Consider the following 18,459-nt stretch of genomic DNA (forward strand, 5'->3'; position numbering starts at 1 on the left):
CTAACATAATTGGGCCCGATGGTATCCAAAGCCCGGCAGGTGTTGCAAGAACTCTCATAACGCAGGTACCCGAAGCGGCTGTAGCCTTCAACTTGACTACACTCAGGATTTCACTACCTTCCAGGAATACTAGCGTTTCATGTTTGGCAAGTCTTTTATTGAATATATGAAATATGAGAGATACTTGTAACTCCTGCTGACATATTGGACATGCCAGGAGAAAAAAGAATACACGGTAGAGTCTGCAGTGTCAACAAATAAATTGTGTACTTTTGTTTCATCTTGTCCTGGCACAAGAAAGAATGTCATTCCCTCCTTAAAAGCAATGTCAGTTGTTGGAAATATCTCAGCATTTTAAAAAGAGGCCCAATGCCCTCACCTGCAGAAAAACAGGTACCAGGGTCATGCTATGTAAAAAATGGAATCTTAGGCAGATTTTTGCTGGAGCGGAAAGGCACAGGAATTTGCACTCTGTAATTTCATTAGCGATGCACTGGGCTTCTACGAGTCCTTCTAGCTGCTTCAAATGAAGAGGTAAAAGCCAGGCATAAGCTTAAATGACAACAATTTCTGAGAGAGAAATATTCATGTGCAAATCAGAGCTATTGTACTATCCTTATTATTATCTGGAGGCTGAGGGCTCTTACCAATTAAAGAATACCACAGATGGATTATTCAACAAGCATGCACACAAACCAACCTACAATAGGTAATGTAAAGTACCTAGTATTACAGAGCCCAGAGAAGAGCTTTTTACTTTAAAAACTATTTAATCAGGAAAATCAACGCCTTACATCAAAGAAATGGAGATGAGGGACAGGAGGATAAAGAGGCTCATCAAAAAAGGAGATCTAGTTAAGGATTCAACGCCCTAATTCCCTTTCTCTTAAAACCTTCGTCAGAGGGGGCACGGGGCCAATTTGCTCCCTAAATGGCTGCGTGTGAATGTGCAGATTGCTTTGCATAGCCGCTGGGGAATCTGGGCTTCTTCCTCTTTTCTGTCTCCACACGAAGCCTGCGAATTAGAAAAGATCCAAAGACAGATAGGCTTAACGGGGCCCTAGCTAGCTTCCTTAAGTCCAGAGTTCTGTTCCAACTTTCAGCTAATTCAATCCATGGCCCAACTCAATTAATAGGCTTTAATGCACTGTCTCTTCTTTATCTTTTCTCTTTCCTGGGGACTGGGGACTTCATTTAAGAGTTACATAGTAATATCTGCAAAAAGGATTGGATTTGTAAGTTTGTCAATGGTGATGTGTCACAGTGGCATTAAGGTTGATCTTATATTCATCTAAAGCTCAGGCATCTCTTTCATTATTCCTGCCAGGGAACATTACATACATTCATACAATGAAATGCATAAATATCGACAAATGCACACTGTATATGCAACGATATTTGACTCTTTAGTCAAAACGTCCTTGATATGAGGGAGGACCCCTATGTATGCCAAAACCAATCAAGATCTCCAGCTAACCCCACCTCTAGGTATATAGTTTTATTCCAACTAGGGGCTATTTCAATACGTCCATATGAGCCTTAAACCATGCAATTCATTATTTTTGGCCTTGGATTACCACCAAGGACTTATACTCTAAAGGCCTGCAGAGGTTCTCAGTGAAACGATCATATTGGTCAGAAAGGTGAATAATTTAAGCTCAAGCAGGAGGGCAACTCCGTATTCTTTCATAGAGACAAATATTTCACACTTTTCCTCTTTGCTCAGCAGAAACATTAACCTCATCTGAGTGCAAATGTGTGTACGTCTGTTTTGAGCCTGGAGATCAGAAGCCGGCTCTGTGCATTAGGCTTTCTATCACGCCTGCAGTTCCGATTGATCGGCTTGGCAATCAGCAATTAAGCCCTAGTGATCAGAGAGGGAGGTGGGAGGAGGGAATGAGAGATGGAGGTAGCCAGCATCCCCCTTCATTCCCACCCATATCCACTCGTCAGCCAAGGAAAGGCTTCACTCAGCTGGGGTGCATTTGGCCAGGGGCTGGGCTCACTTGTGGAGGTTAACTCCAGCATAAATAAGCATCTTTGGACTCATTACAGGGATTAGAGAGTAATTCGCCTGCGAGGAAGGAGATGACTGCCTGGGTTTTGGTACAGTTTACTACAGTCTTATAGGGGCGAGGGCCCAGGAGATTACAGAAAGAGAGAGACGGAAAGGCAGCAGAAGAGAGAAAGGCCAAGGGAAAAGAGGGGCTGGTTGTCAAGTGTGTGTCTGTGTATGTGATTCAATCCAAGCCCCTGGCTGCCCCCTTGATCTTCAGCATGTTGGGGTGCTGTGAAAATGGATAATGGGAGTCAGAACGACTGGGCCTGTCTACAGAGAAGTGTGCTGATTGTTATAACTTTCCCTCATCTCTTTCTCTCTTCTCCACTTAACGAGATAAACACCCAAGAGGTAGCACTCTATCAATTTTAATGATGTTGAAACACAATTTAGGCACAAAAAACACAACAAATGCTAATTTGGCCATGATGAGAGGCATCAGAAATTCCTCTCATTATTTATTCAGCTGACTTTCTGCATTTTTCATCAGAACAAATAATCCCATTTCAACAAATACACGCAGCAAATTCAGAGCATAAATCAACACAGACACTCATCAAATATATGCTCTGTGCGGTTCTCTGCAGTCCACTGCACCAAAGACAAATAGTTCTTTCCAAAGTCCAGCTGGAGAAAAGGAAGGGGGCAGAGGAGAGTCAATACAGAAGCACATACATTAAACATGGCAGGTCTATGTGTGTTCAGGAAAGACACAGACATAATAAAGAGCGAAGTCTGTTTATAAAGTCTTACAAGAAGACTATGTGATTCTTCCAAAAATGCTCAGAGGGACCGTTAAACACATGTTGACATATACTTTATTCCCAAATTAAAAAGGTTGGGCTTAATCAACAGTACATTGAATCATTCATCATATATTTCTATTTGTTTTGCCCCCCCATTTTTGACAAGTCCAGCACATCACTTCATCTCCACCTGTATCCTCAACGGTTCAGGCTGGCTGGCCTGCGCACCACATTTTGGACAGGTGAGGTAAGGCTCTGCAATGCTGTGGCTTTTGATGCAGTAGTAACAGAAAACATGGCGACATCCCACCATATGAGGCATGGTGGGCCACTCTCCGCACAAACCACACTCTTTTAAAAGCCCTTGTCCTTCTGGTGCTGCCTGTGTATCTGTCCTCACATCTCCAAAAACAAAAGAAGACACGATAGCCTTCAGTTGGCGCGTATTGATCAACGGTAACAGGAAAATGAGGAATTCAGAAAAGCCGTGCCACAGGAGCTCACGGTTCATATACTGGTATGTTTCATCCCGAACCACGTTGGGCTTGCTGAACACTGCCTGAGCTCCCACAATCCTTTCGGCCAAGAGCGGGTGCTGACCTTTCTTTAGGAACACAAAGAAGTTGATGAGACTTGCAATATGAGCAATGCTAGAAACAAGGTTGAAACATTTGCGGAGTCCTTGTGTGATTAAGCTGACGTCATGTTCAGACACAGACCCGCCGGCGCTCAAACCCAAGCACAGTAGCAAGCTGTGGGAACGTTCTTGAAACCAGCGGGCACCTACGTTAAGCAGCGCCAGACCCCATTTCTGTCTACGGGATAGAGGTCTGTAACGGGTCACTGAGGAAAGAAGGTTGTGGTAGCGCAGACTCAGTAAGGACTGGCCCACGGTAGTGCTGTTCGAGTACAGAGTGAACCTCCACACAAGCAACTGGAGCAAAGCTCTTAGCTCGGGCTCAGCTGGAGTCAGAAGACCTGGGCGGCAATTTTGAAAGCACTGGGAGAACTGGGTCCAAAGCAGCTGCTCAAGGGCTGAGTCTAGTTCAAGGGCATCCAGTTGGTTGATGCGCAGTACTGGAGTCTGGTCCGAACCAGAAAGCCCAGATGCCTCTGTTTTGTTTGCATTTCTTTCTAAACCTGTTGACAAATAGGGAAGAAAAAAAGATTTTATTAAGTGTTCTAAGTATTTTCAGGTATAGGATGAAGCAAAAGCAAAAAACCAAATTAGCTAAGATTGCACTGGATAAAATTGATATGTTTAAAAAAAAATAATCAGTTGATCACCTGCAGTCTAACTATTGAAGAACAAATAGTTTATGCTGAATAAAGCTCAGAAGGTGAGGGTGATTTTGTAGGAAAGGTTATTTTCTTTTTACATCGGAAAGGAAATCACTTTTCACGTGTAAATACCCATCCTTAATGCAACCTTTTAGCTGTGCAATGCAGTGGAGCGGGGGTGTCTTAGTTCTTTCCAATTTATAAATACACACAAACACCCACACACAGGAGGTGAAGCCTTGGGGCTCTTGGCGCCTGCTCCCTCTGGAGATAGGGGTGTGTACAAATCACATCACCAGGGATTAGGCTAACGGCATAGTCTCTGGTACACCGTAAACATCCACCAAGAGTGGAACAATTTTTCCTCACCCTAGAGTCAAGTCCATATTGGAGCTCGCCATTGTGAAGTCCGGACTACTTTGTGCTACAGTCCCCCCAGTTTTTATCTGGCCGTTCCTCACATGAAACGCTTAAGAAGTGGGGAGACTAACTAACACAAGGAGAGACAGAGCAAGAGGTGCACAGAGAAGAGGAGAGAGAGGGAGATAGATGGAGGGAGAGAGACGGAGAGGCCTTTTTCTGACAGTGGCTTTTGTGTCTTGCTGAACGGGATTTGTCACGAGGCTTTAAAAGAGATTTCAGCAGGGTAAATATGGCAGTTCTGACAGAAAGAGAGAGAATGATGGTCACTTCAGTCACTTTCAGAGGAACTTAGAAAAATTTTCTCATATGTGGTCACAATGTTTGAGTTTATTGTGACACACAGGACCCTATGTCGGTTGATGATGCTTAAATAGAGCCGGGATACACACTTCCACAAAGTTAGAATTAGCAAATGAATTAAAAAAAAGTATGAATTCACATTTAAGTAAGCATGTGTGACTAATGTCCTGAGCTGCATTTGAAATGCTGCCATGTTTAGCGATTAGAACCTTGCCAGTGATGGAAGTTGAGTTTGGATTAAAAAATAAAAATAAAATAGAGGTCTGAATGAGTATGGTAACCAATAAACAGTTATCATCTGTGGTAGCTAAATCTTGAAGTTTTTTTCCTTGACAGGTATAAAAACACAGATTATGCCTGTGTGTGTGTGTGACTGCATTTATCAGGTAGCAGAGAAGAAGGCTTGATCTATGCAGAGCTTTAATATAGGAGTTAAATTAATCTATCAGTCCATAGTTCCACACACAAAGGCAGGTGGTGGAAATCCCTGTCACAGCAGCGGCACTCTCAGGAGAGTAAACCCAGCCGGGTCCAATATTCTTTTCAAAGCCTTTTATCGAGCAGTTTACAAGTTATGAATGAATATGTTTTATTTGGGGAAACACTGTATTGACAGCCACCTATCAATAGTAATGTGACTATTGTCAAGGGTCTGTCAATATTAATGTAATTATGATGTAGAGGGATCAGAGGGATGCCGGAGTCCGGGGCCAAGTAACATCTCCTGCCCACTGCCATATCAATAGCTGGGATTGCTATTGACAGCTTCCCTTCAGACTTGGAGCACTTGCCAAATATATAACAAGCAGAGAATTCAGTCAGTGCCAGGTTGCCTATAAAAATGACGCATTTGAATTTACAGGTTCGCCTTTTTTCCCCCCCTGTGAGTAACTACTAATCAATGTTCTTTATGTAACATTTAAAACTCACAATCAAAGGCAGTGTGTTGTATAGCTGTGCATTTAAGTAGGCTACAGGAAATGGCATGACTGCGTTGCATGTAAAGGGGTGTTTTATTTCCACTGGTTCTTGGGTGGGTCAGACACAACATGCCTTCTCTTGGTGTAAATGACAAAAGAATAGAAGTAGAATGTAGGCAGATGAGGAATCAAAAGGAAAACCCCAAAAAGAATGACCCAAAAGTGTTTTTTGCAACAAGAAATATCATTTTTGGAAGGAATATTAAAGGTTATTTTGAGTCAGATCACTTTCTTTAAGCTTAACTTTTTCTTTCCGTGGAGACAAACATGACTCAGGGCTGACAGCCATAGCTTCCAGACTGGAACAACAACAACAATATTCAAACTCACACTTCAATAGCATCAAAGGTTTTAAAAAAGGGAGAGGGGGTGCATGACCAGGGTTGTGAACGAGACATGAGGCAACAGAGGTATACGCTGCATCAGAGGAAGCCTTGCAGCTGCAGCAGGTCCTCTGCAAACTAGACAATGAGGCTTAATGACAGCTAGGATATGCAAAGATGGCTGTGCAAAAAGTCAAGCACATCAGAAACCTCATCATGAAGAGCTGAGCTGGAAGGTCTGAACATCATTCTACAGTCAAGGGGGGAAAAAAGTAGAAACTGAGGGCACAGATAAAAATGAAATAGGATAGAAAGGGATACAGATAAGCTCAAACCTCTTCCAAGGAGCTGACCTTGGGACTGGCGGTCACAATAAAAGAGGAGGGAACAATCCTGGAGCATGCACGGCTCAACTGCAGCGTCCAGGGAATAGTCCATAGACAGGGGAAAGGCTAAATTTTCCCCTTGACCTTGATTTTGGCATCAAGGGATAGGATGATGGGTGTTTAGGGCAAGGGGCTACTGGGAAAGTGAAATACGTCAGGAGGATTGTGTGTTGCCATTTATTCAGGATACAAGTATTCTGAAGAGACACATACCTGTCAGATGTATGTTCCCCAGTCTGGATTTAGCGGTGGCATGTGTTTGGCTTCAATACTTCAAATAACCGTAGTTATATAGTGTACTTGGCATAACATACTATTTGTTGAAATAACACATGAATATTCACTTTGCTTTCTTTGAGTCTTGTAGCATTAAATGGGTTTAAGATTGGTGAAGTGTGCAAGATTACAGTAGTCCTATTTCTTTTCTCATGTAAATTAATTTGCGTAAAAGGCCCGGTGAATAAAACCTATTTCTCTGAGCACTCCTGTCGTACTCCCATCCCCCCCCTCACTTTATTGCCCCGCTTTTCTCCAGGAAGGTGCGTGGGCCTATTAGCTACGGCCTGCTAATGTCCTCACTACGAAAACAGACGAGAATGTCAGATTTAAAACTTCGAAGAGAGTGATGTCATACAGCAGGACCGCAAGGCATTACAGGGATGCTAAGATTACCCAGGCGGCAACCAGACTAATTGTTATGAGTCCGTTTCATGAAAAATGAATGTGTGCAAATGCACAGAGGAGTCTTCGGGCTGTGTGTGTGTCACACACTAATGCTTTATCAAGGCTCTCCTGTTTCTCTAATCACCCAAGACTCCTTCAAGCCATGGGGCGAGGGCCAAGTTAATGCCTGAACACAGAAAATACGCATCACTCCATCTAATGCATGGAAAAAGGAAAAAAAAATGCAGTCTGCTTAATCTCGGTTTGCTCCGAAGGTAAATTATTTAACAGAATTAATTGATTTCATGAGTATGACAGTTCAGTATGCTAAGGCTGTGTGAGTAATAAGTACAAGGGTTTGGAGAAAAACAACTTAAAATGTAATGAAACATTTAGAGGACAGAGAGCCACAATGAATATGAAGGAAAACACAGAATATTAAAGCACCAAGGTTGTGTCTTTTTAAGGAGATCATCTGGGCCATAGTTCTTGTGGAAAACATTACGAAGCTGCACAATATTTAATTAGCCTCCTCACCTCTCTTTATGTTGTAAAAAGCAGGTAAGTTAAATGATAAAACATTCTGCCACTTTTTAAATATTTGTGCAACTACTTTAAAATTGCAGTGGAATTACCTGATATGAAAGAAATGCGAAGGAAAAAGTTGCGCATTGTGGTCTTTGTGGCTTCACAATGTACCTGCTAAACCATCCAAATGTGATTCATGAGTGCAGTCCGTTTTTTAATTACATCAACTGTCATGTTTCTTCTTTATTGGTAGGTGTATTGTCAGTAGAAGACCTTCAGTACAGAATTATGTAAACATTTCTGAAACCAATTTATATCTGCTTCTTCAACAAAGTTGTTAAATGTTAAGTTTCAGAAACTACAACTAAGAAAATATTTTTAAACACGTGTTTAATGCTTAAAAAAGCATTTTGACCATTTAATTAGTAAATTGAATATATTTCCTCATAAAAGAAAAGAAAATCATTAGAATGTAAATGTTGAGATGTTAGATACCTAAATAGGTCTTGAACAAGGAAAAGCTAAAATAAATAAATAAATAAAAAGTTATTGTTAATATAAATTTGAGAAAAACTAAAAAAGTAATAGCATGATCATTGTCATTCTCATTGAGAATATATCTTCATCCAGAAATTTGGTCTGCTAAATAAATGCAGGAAGGTGAGATTTTATAAAGAGGCACAAAAAATGTCATGTTTTTAATTGCTAGCACTCATCTGGGAACTATTTAAATGACCTCATAACCCAGGAGTGATATCATAGCCCAATTTAAATTCAGTGAATACCTTAAAACACTCTCATTACACTAAGTGTTTAGCTCCAGAGAGTGCCTATTCTTCAATCTCGTGTAATCAGCCAACTGCTCAATATTCACTACTTAATGACACCATCTCCTTTTTTTTACCCCATGCCCATCAGTCTTTAGCAACAACAAAAGCCAAATCTGCTCCATTTTGATAATAAGGCAAGAGCATTATGTGATAATCACAGTGGGGATTAGGTTTGGAAGGGGTGTATGAGAGCAGTGCAGTCAAAGCCACACGAAAAGAGAGATATATGCACGAGGCAGATAAGAGCAGTGGAGTGATGATTGGGGTGAGAAAAATAAAATCTCTTGAAAATCAATAAGATCAACTTTGCCTAGACTCTTGAGGCAGAGTGTTTTGATCTTTAGCACTGATTATTTGGGAAAATGGTGGAATTATTTTTAACCAGCTCCAGGAGGATCACACGCAGTCACGAAGTTAGGGAGTCAGAGTTGCATTTGACAAATGCATCATGCATTCTACACATCTATATGCACCTGACGTTATTTTACTGGTAAGATTAGGAGGTGATAGGCGTTGCTTCAAATACAAGATCGAATAGGATAGGAAAATAAAGTTAGACTTCACGTGAGAATATTACAAACATAATGTCACATCAATCAAAACAGCAACGTTATATTTACCCATTTCTTTTCACTGGGGACTGTGGATCTTTCTAACCAGTCCTGAGCGTCCATAACAGTGGAGTCTGAGAGGACCACGATGTATTTCCGGGTTGTGTAATCAAAGCCCGCCTCTTTCAGAAGATTCACCAATGAGATTAGCAAACGTCACACTTATGAGACGCTCAGTAGGATTTAGCCAATCAAGTGCAGCTACCATCAAGGCAGAGGTAGAGCCCAGAGGAAACCGCTGGCAATTATTACAATTGAATTTTATCCGTTGTTGAAACGTCACATAGCGACCACAATGTTTTGTAAATAAGCGATTACTTAAACTGAGTAACTGAGACCATGGTGCACACCGATGTGCATTAAAAAAATACCAATCAAAAACAGCAGGTATTGGCAATATCGTATTGTGTTATGATTAGGCTTAGGAGTCCCTGCAGTCTCTGAATTGTGAGAAATGTGATCATAAGTCTTCCTTTTAAGATTACATCAGATATTACCACGAGCAGTCAGGAGAATACTAAAAGTTGCCTTTCGACAGAGGTGAGCTCTCGAATGTAGCACAGGGTTAGAGCCGAAATTCGAAATTTAGGGATGCTGTGAGAAGTTTCAACAGGATAAGAAAGCTTCTAAATGAGTTCAACGAAGTTTATCGACAGAGGATAGCGTGTATGGAATCAACTCTGGAGGAACTATATCAGGTAAATGTTCTGAGATGTCTGATTTAGGTATCAGTCTCTCTGGAGGTGTGGGTTCGAATCCCACCGTTGCCATCGTATTTGTAAGGGAGTGTTTAAGTGTTAAGTTGGAGATAACAACATTGTCTCTAAAGAAACTGTGTTTAAATTCAAGCTACTCAAACTACCCGTAATAGAAGCAAAGTGTATTGCTTTTATAGCAGGGACCTGATTTGTAATAATAATTTAGATCAAGTTAACACTATAAATCATTATTAAAGAACCCATTTAAATGCAAAATGAATGCAAGATTTGTAGGTTCCATTTATTGTCATTAGGTTATCATTCATCCAATATAAACTGAAGCAGCATCCTGTCCATTCTGACTTGGGTATCAGAAGATGACCTCAGTCCTGTCAGATAAATGACAGGAGGAAGCAAAGGGGTGCTTTCATAAAGCCACAGCACTTGTAACAGGTGGCAAATTGCATTATGTTTCCATCTAAGCAGCAAGGATCAGGAACACAGATCCATGCTCATATTTAAAAAAGAGAGGTTTCTAATCATCAAGATTGTCATGTGACATCATTTAGGTTCAAAATGTTGCCTGTGTGAGATAGGTTGTGCATCAAAGCAAGTGTAACAAGATTTCAGAGATGGGTTTTGGTCAGCCAGCCCCAGTCGTGGGCCTCCTTAACAAGGTTATGTGTTAAGAATCCAGGAGCTTCCAAGTTCTAAAGGTTGATATAAGCAGTTAGTCATAAAGCTTGTCCTTTGAAAACAAAAGACCCATTCACCCTGAAGCCCTTGTATTTTTATAATGGTTCTAAATACATCTAAAAATGAAGATAACTTAAACTCATTTTGGAAAATATATCTGAAGGTACTTTAAACTTGTAAACTAGAAAGAGTAGAGAGGGAACTAGCACGTTATTTAGGATGGTCTATTTATTTTGAGTTGCACACCTTAAACCATGAAACCAACCCCAAGTGTTTGCTTAGATACTGTCACATCTTGCAGTTTATGAAGTTATTTTCCCTGCAGCTACGTATTAGTGTGATACTATGCATCGGTGGGCGGTATACGCCACTTGTTGACTTTTTGACTGTAGGGGACAGACATTTATGAACAAAGATGTACTGGGGCTCCTCAAGGCAACAGAATCATGACATTTACTTGCATTCCCCTCTTTTATCAAAGCAGCGATCACTGTATGTGTGTTCTGTCTCACCACCTGTAAAATAATCCCTGTATGGAAAAAAGGAAGATAAAAGGCTCAGCTGAAAGGATGTGAAAGTATGATGATGCATTATGACAGGTCTTGAGAATATTGGGATGTCCTCATTTTGCTAAAACAACTACATTTGTACTCATATGGGGTTTGAAAAAGCACCAGCTTCATCTCCATCACCTTGTATATATTGCATACACCCTTCCATATGCAATATATACTGTGTGATTGGCTTGAAATATTGATGTACTGTGCTGTATTCTGGTTAAGGATATCTTTTATACAGGTCTTTTTCTTGATAGTACAAATCTGCTCAGTGCTTTTGGTGAATTCTGTTGAGTTTTATTTGTCATTTATTTGACCCAATAAAGTAATTTTACTATTTGAACCATCTGACCCAGTGTAACATTGCTGTGTGATTATTGCAGAAGAAAGTGAATTTCCTGCTGTCATGTGTGAATGACCTTGTGGACCAGAACCAGGTGCTGGTTCAGACCATTGCTGATCTGCAGGTGGAAGCTGATGACAACGCGTCCGACGGGCTGGAGAAGCTACACAGCTCTGGCTCTGCTCTGCAAGTAAGATTTTACAGGCTGTTATGTTGTACAGCCTCATTTTCACATCAGTGCATTTTAAATTCATTTGCATCTCAACTAAGCTATTTTTGCTCCTTTTTGTTTGTTTTTACAAAATCTGGTTAAAAGGAGAACCATCCGCACACAGATGACTTGAGGTTCAATGTTGTCCTTTTCCCTTCTTTTGTGTCACCCTAAGCAGAATGTAGTATTTGAGTCCTATGGCTTTTGGACTGAAAGGAATGAAATCAGTATTCATACCGACTATGATAACTACCAGATAAATCCAGGAGCAGCTGTTGTTTAGACAGAATAATATCAAGAGAGGAGGTTACAGTCATCATTAGATGAACTTTGAAACACAAGGTATATGCAAACTGGTATAGGTTATAATGTCGTTGGCTCAGGTTCTTCCATTTTCTGGAGGATGTGAAGAAGTGTTGCATTTTCTTTGCGAGATGGAGATGGAAAATGGAGTGCAAAAATGCTTGATGGAATTTTTCTCCCTTTTTTTAGATTGTTTGAGCTCACTGCAGGACAATAAAGACATCATCATTACTTGATGTGGTGACCTTAAGGTATTGTTCCATTTTCAGTTATGTGCAGGCTTCCATCAATATTCACTCTTCTGAGTGGATGTGGCACACAGAGAAGTAATTATGGTCGATTATACATCAGTACTTATCGGCCATTATGTGAAAGGTCAGAGGGCGAGCTTTGTATGCTTTTTTCTGCACCGGTCACAAAGGTCTTGCTATGCTTTACATTACTTGAGTCAAAACTACATTTGTACATTTACAAATCTTATAGCTAATCTCAATGGTGATGTTTTAGTAGTATAAAAATAATGACGTTTAATGGAGGGACTGTATTTAGTTTTGTGCATTGATAAGACAGTATTGAGACCATCCAGTGTGGTTTTTCCCAAACCAATTTTTATAAAGAATAATCAATATTTGGAATTCAGTAAAACAAAAAAATCTTGGTGTAACTAGTTAGCCTGCCAAGAAGTCTACAGACCTTCCCAATGGACAAAAAATGGGCAAATTCACTTACAAACGTGGGTGGGCACGAGTAGCCGAGTAGCTTAGCACTGGAAGTGTATTGAAATGCTAATCTCCAGAGAGCGTAGAAATGTTGTGTAGCATCTTTATATTGTCTTGAATTTGGGCAAGTAAAAAACTCTGATCCCAGCTATAAAAACAAAAATAGCATCCAGCCTTGCTGAAAGTGAAGTTATTCAAATGAGCTTTAAAAACATCATTTGCATCACTATCAGGCTTTTTCCGGAGTGTTCGAGTCTCCATTCTCGCCCATCTTTAACGACATTCTCTGTTACTTGTGTGTTTTAGGGACTCAATTGCTAAACAAATACAAACAAATGCACTACTTCACTCAAGAGTCTATTAGGATAGTCAGGGGACAACAGTGTATTTTCTACCCTGATGCCCATAATGTGAAATCCAATCAAATGAAGAGAGGAGCATTTAGAAGTACTTATGGACCATTCCACCATGTAAACAATGCAATAAGACCTGTAATAGGAGCTTGGCTACATCTGATTGAATCGTCCTGTACGGTATTGTTGATGTTTCAATGGGGTTGAACTGTAATGGACACTGAACAGAGTTTGTTCTGTGGACATAATGTCATGAAACCCAGGGCTTGTTTTCTCTGCTCTAGACTGGTGCAATTAGTTTGTTGTCAATTTACCATCCAGAGGCAGACGGGTGAAACGTTACTGACTTCACCAAACGCAACAGCTTAAGTAACCTGTAGCAAAAAACGGTAAAGCTCTGTAAGGGAGGATTTTTCTTGAGCGTGCTTTGACAAAGGTTTGATTTGAAACAATTTGGCAAACATCAAGTGGATGTTTGCGGTCTGAGCCATCTGAAGGTTCAGAAGCATCAGCAGCCTTCATCATGGTGGCATTATCATTGTCCTTGGAATTTGTTGGTTCGTAATAAACAACCCTTGAGGTTCCTGCTGTCGCCTACCTGTACTACTACTATACTACTTTCTGATCAGACTAATTATATTGCTCTGCCCAGACAACCTTGCTTCACTCTGCCTCACCTGGGTTGTCCCTCTTATTCCCCTGTTTAAATGAAGAACTACTGCCTCTCAAAAAGATTATAGTGTTGCCCAATGAGAGTTGATGTATCACGGCTTTGTCAGTGTGTCTTCCCTGATGTGTTTGTGTGTATAGATGTGTGACACAATAGCGCGAGCATATGAACGATGCCATCATGTCATTCTGCATTACTTGAGCCATTCTAACAGGCTGCACATGGTGAAAAGTTGGACTGTAAATATGTAAAATCTCCTGATCTGAGCTCCAGGCTTTCTAAGAATAGCCCCCAATTAGTGAAATAAGTTTCTAAAAACAAAAAAATCAGTAGGTTCCAAATCTCATTATGGGGGGGAAGGGTCATTTTTTTCCTATTTCCTCATCTAATTTATTTCAACAGCTTGAGCCCAGAGAAAACTGAACAGCAAAGTGTAAATAATTAGTAGAAATGATTCTGATCACATGCATTTCATAACATTGACGTGACTTTTATGTAAGCTCAGAAAAGATCATCTTGGCCCATTGAACGCCCCCCACCCCTTCTTACTAATAAATCCCAAATGCTAATCATGTGTACATGTTTAACATAGTGATCTGGCCTAAATAGCTTTTTGAGTCGTTTAACACGGTTATGGGATCATGACTGTGTTGAAGATGTGTACTATTTTGTTTCTGCTGTGGATAAAAGTGGAAGTATCCTTGTGCTTGTTATTGCTCCTTGTTAATTGAAGAGAGGGATGACAGAATGTAATTTTTAGTTGGAAAGATGGAAATTCTAACAAGTAAAATTTATTATATGGATGCCTGAAATGTTTCCAACTGCAATGAAAGCCTCCTTTTGTATATGTGTGCATGTGTGTGTATGTGTGTGAGTATGCATTCATGATTATTTATGACATTCCCCTTGAAAGACAGAACTAGGGCTATTAAAATATGATGATTCAAGGACCAAATGAGTAATACAGCTTTATATATTTAGACAGTGAAGTGATCTGGACTTTGACCCTGTTGTCATGAAGTTGAATCCACAAAAAATGTCACTCCAGACCTGAATTACTACCTAAAGGGATTCTTAGGATCAACTATCAAGTTAAGAAAGTAGACTTCACATCCAAAAATACTGGAGAGATGCTTTAATGTTGATTATCCTGCAAGATCATTTTAAAGCAGAATTGGTGTACTTTAGTTTTAACCTGGCTTAGCATAATAGCGAAAGTGTCACAAAAATGTTACAAAAAATGGAGGTAATCTCAAGAGAGACCTGGAAATGTGAATATAAGATTTCTGAAACAGGCTGTGTGTTGGGACGTAGGGCAAACCTCAATGTTTATAGCTTCTTGCTTTTGGAAATATACTGCAAATTACCTCCATTATCTCTTCTAGGTGCTGCAAAGTCCATACTGCTGCAATTAGGGCGCTTTTTTCATAAATACAACATATCCAAAAATCCACATCTTATATGTTTTGAGGTTGCGGGTTTGAAATCTTGCACTCTGGAGAGAAATTGCCATGCGGCCATTTCAGAGCTGCGCCCTCCCACCGTTCCCTTATTCAGGATAACAGATGAACAACAGAACCTGAGCGGGCGTCCTTTTGACCGTTGATGCTTTGTCGTCTTAAACCATCTCTGATCCTCTGGAGCTGCCACCTGTTTGAGAAGTTTGAAGCTACAGTCAAATCTATGTTAAAAACATACTGTGAACCCTGAAACCTGCAACATCCCCCATGCTCGCTATCTCTCTCCATCTCTCTCTCTCTCTTTCTTACACACACTTGCTTGGAAGGGGTCACAAATGAGTGCAAAAGCAGAAGAGGTCACAGGGTCGTGATGCTTGATTATGCTAATGTTCTTGTTAATGACTTTGCTGTGAGTGATAATTGATTGTCTTCATTACCATATTAACTTCACTACCCCCCATCCCCATCACCACCATTCATCCCATCTCTCCACTCAGTAATGGATGCTCCCAATTGATCCTTCAAATAATGTACTAATTAGCTTAATTAAAATCAATACAGATGCCAATACGTTCAAGGATGCCGTCTCTATCAACAGGCAAACGATTCTTCAGATCAGGGGGCCGATCTGTTCACAGCGAGAGCGAGAAAAGAAAAGGGAAAGTATTTTGAAAAGAAGCAGACAAAAACAGACAACCTGGCAGAAAATTAGACTGCTGTCCTAAAATGGCAAAATGAATGAAGTACAGAGTAAAAATGAGAGCGGAGCAACGGCGAAGACACGGCGGCCTGAGAGAAGGAGGCTAAATAACCAAAGGAAGGCAAAGAGAGGGGACGCTAACTGAGAAAGAGAGGGTGAAAGAGGTTTCTAATGCTGATTTATGAGCGCTTGACTGTCATTAGCTGGAATAAATGGCTTGGAGGAGTGGCTGGAGCATTACTCCCTGTACAGGATACTAAGTGCATTGTAAGGTCAGCCATAAGGCCAAACTTACATATGTAGTGCTCTGCCCTTGTAAACCTTTGGGAATATATCAGCATCAGGATGGAACTCAAGGTAGTCTGTATGATACACTGGGTCAGCTGTGGGGCCTTCATCTAGACAGCAGGATTTTATTAATTTCCATTCAAAATTGTCACTCTGAAATGATTCACGTGTTGGTTATTATAAATGTGTATAATTTACACAAGTTATCAAACAGAAGCTTTCAGGTTTATATTGAAATAAACCAAAGTTGGGCATCAATAATATATAAAGGAGTGAGTGGTAAAAATGAGCAAAATTGCATTTTAAGTTATGCAACTTAAATTAAGTAATATAACTTCATTTAATTGCGCTGGTGTATGAATTTTATGAAATATGCTTGACGTGAAGTGACACCATCTTGGGATTTGTAGTTTCTAATCTTGTTTATTCCTATGTGCATCATTCCAAGCGATGAGGTGCTGTCAGCGGCATCTGAATCATGACCTCCGCATGCATGTGGAACATTTGGGATATTTGTTTATTTGCTTTACTGCCAAATGCACATCAGGGTAAAGACACAGCAGAGATGCTGTATTATCTAACTTTGAGAAGAAAAAAGGAAGGCACTGCGTAGCATCATAGAGGGTCATTGAGTTCATCTTGATGTCATTGACATCTTCAAGGCTCTTTTCTATGCTAACCTGTACATACATCTCTTGGCATTTACTTCAAGCGTAATCTGGACAAAATTAAAGTCCGTATTTTTTTATACATCCTAATTGTAATCATGGAAGACCTGACATAGTGGGAGAAGATGCTGATGTGTTGCTTCAAGTCACTGTCACCCTCGTCGAGTTCTCTAATCCCGTGACTCATACACTCGCGTTCATGCTTTTGTTTTTTCCCTCCGCTCTTGCTTTCAGCTGACCGAGCTGCTGACAAAAGCTGTGGGTGAGGGGGCTGGAAAAAACACGAAATGATTGCATAAATGGACAGCTATTTTCAGATATCAAAGAAAGCGGAAAGAAGGAAATATAAAGTGGGGAGAGAAAGAGAGGGGGAGGGTGTACGGGGGGCAAACGACTGTCCTGGGAAGAAATGAGAGATTGTGCTGTGAGATGGGTACAAATGAGAAAAAAAAACAGGAATGGAGCGGAGGGCACAACCAAAATGTCCTGCTTAAAAGTCCATTCTTAGAACATCTGCTGCCGTTAAACAACCAAGAGACGTCATGTAAAAAGTGAGTAAAGATTCAGATTCAAATTCAAATTCAGGTCCTTTATTGTCCCACACGGGGAAATTTACAAGTAAAGGCACAGCACATGTACGTGCGCACACACGCGCGCGCGCGCACACACACACACACCACACACACACACACACACTTATATTTAACCTTTCCTGTAACCAGCCGGTTTACCCAGGTCATAACCTTTACAGGGCTCATTATCATTGATGGCAGGGCTTTTTATAAAGCTGAGACACTGGTGACACATTACTAACAAATCGCTCTCTCTCTGTCTCTCTCACTCGCTCTCTCTCTCTCTCGCTCTCTCACACACACACACACACACACACACACACACACACACACACACACACACACACACACACAGAAATATGAGACCTTACTCCAAACACCAAAGCCAGCCGCCTCTAAATTGCACCCACCACTCAGCCATACATTCCTAATCAGCTAATGTTGTTTCATTGCATATTATTAATTTGCTCCTGTTTCTGATTTATCTGAAGCTCTTTACATCACACCAACATTTTGTCTACTTTACAGTTCAGTGAGGTAAAGGGGAGAGGGAGCACGGGCCGTGCGCTTTTCATGTACTTAGGGGATTGCATCCCTAATGAATGGACCGGCTGTTTAGGCATACATAACACGGCCTACTACTCACCTTAATAATGCAAGCAGGTCGTAACTCCTGCTAACCCAAGGGTATTTAAGGCATGCACGCACACACAAACACACAGTGGACCTAAATCAGCCCCTGACCTCGATGCACGCCTGCTGTTCTTACTGTCATACCGAAACCAAACTGAACTGTGAATTACAGCGAGGGTCTTTTTGCGCATTTGTACTTCATTTTTCAGTAACTTCACGGTATGCAAGGTTGAAAATTTACTTTTCTTTAAAAAATAATTTGTTCTTTTTCACTTTTTGCACGTACTTCAATGCCTAGACGTGCTAGCTTTTTACTCTGAGCAGGACATAATTAAAACACCCGCATCCCTAGACTTTAAACACACACAGGCACACTAAAGGCCTTGTGTTGACCTGTAAGTCATCGCTCTCAACATTGATTTCCTTTTCCCATGGTGACCTGTGTCACCACGGCGATA

The 18,459-nt window shown here is 40.7% G+C and overlaps 2 protein-coding genes across 9 annotated transcripts in view; one reads left to right on the forward strand and one right to left on the reverse strand.

Annotated features, from left to right (window-relative positions):
- Positions 1-2,474: 2,474 nt before the first annotated feature.
- Positions 2,475-9,250, reverse strand: pex2 (peroxisomal biogenesis factor 2). The gene is made up of 2 exons (XM_057013349.1): positions 9,140-9,250; positions 2,475-3,945 (listed from the first exon to the last, which is right to left on the reverse strand). The coding sequence occupies exons 1-2, from the start codon at positions 9,141-9,143 to the stop codon at positions 2,981-2,983; spliced, it is 969 nt and encodes a 322-aa protein (XP_056869329.1). The 5' UTR covers positions 9,144-9,250; the 3' UTR covers positions 2,475-2,980.
- Positions 9,251-9,353: 103 nt separating this feature from the next.
- Positions 9,354-18,459, forward strand: part of LOC130514016 (paramyosin-like) — a 76,024-nt gene continuing 66,918 nt past the window's right edge. For 4 of the 8 annotated variants that reach the window (XM_057013361.1, XM_057013364.1, XM_057013363.1 and 1 more), the window contains exons 1-2: positions 9,354-9,828; positions 11,465-11,614. In XM_057013361.1, the coding sequence (XP_056869341.1) occupies positions 9,799-9,828; positions 11,465-11,614 (180 nt within the window). In that variant the 5' untranslated portion in view covers positions 9,354-9,798. Of the gene's footprint in view, positions 9,829-11,464; positions 11,615-18,459 lie in introns of those variants that run through there. The other 4 variants (XM_057013365.1, XM_057013368.1, XM_057013369.1 and 1 more) reach the window with 2 other exon arrangements.

Source organism: Takifugu flavidus, chromosome 17, assembly GCF_003711565.1.
Source record: "Takifugu flavidus isolate HTHZ2018 chromosome 17, ASM371156v2, whole genome shotgun sequence".
Lineage (NCBI taxonomy): Eukaryota > Metazoa > Chordata > Actinopteri > Tetraodontiformes > Tetraodontidae > Takifugu > Takifugu flavidus.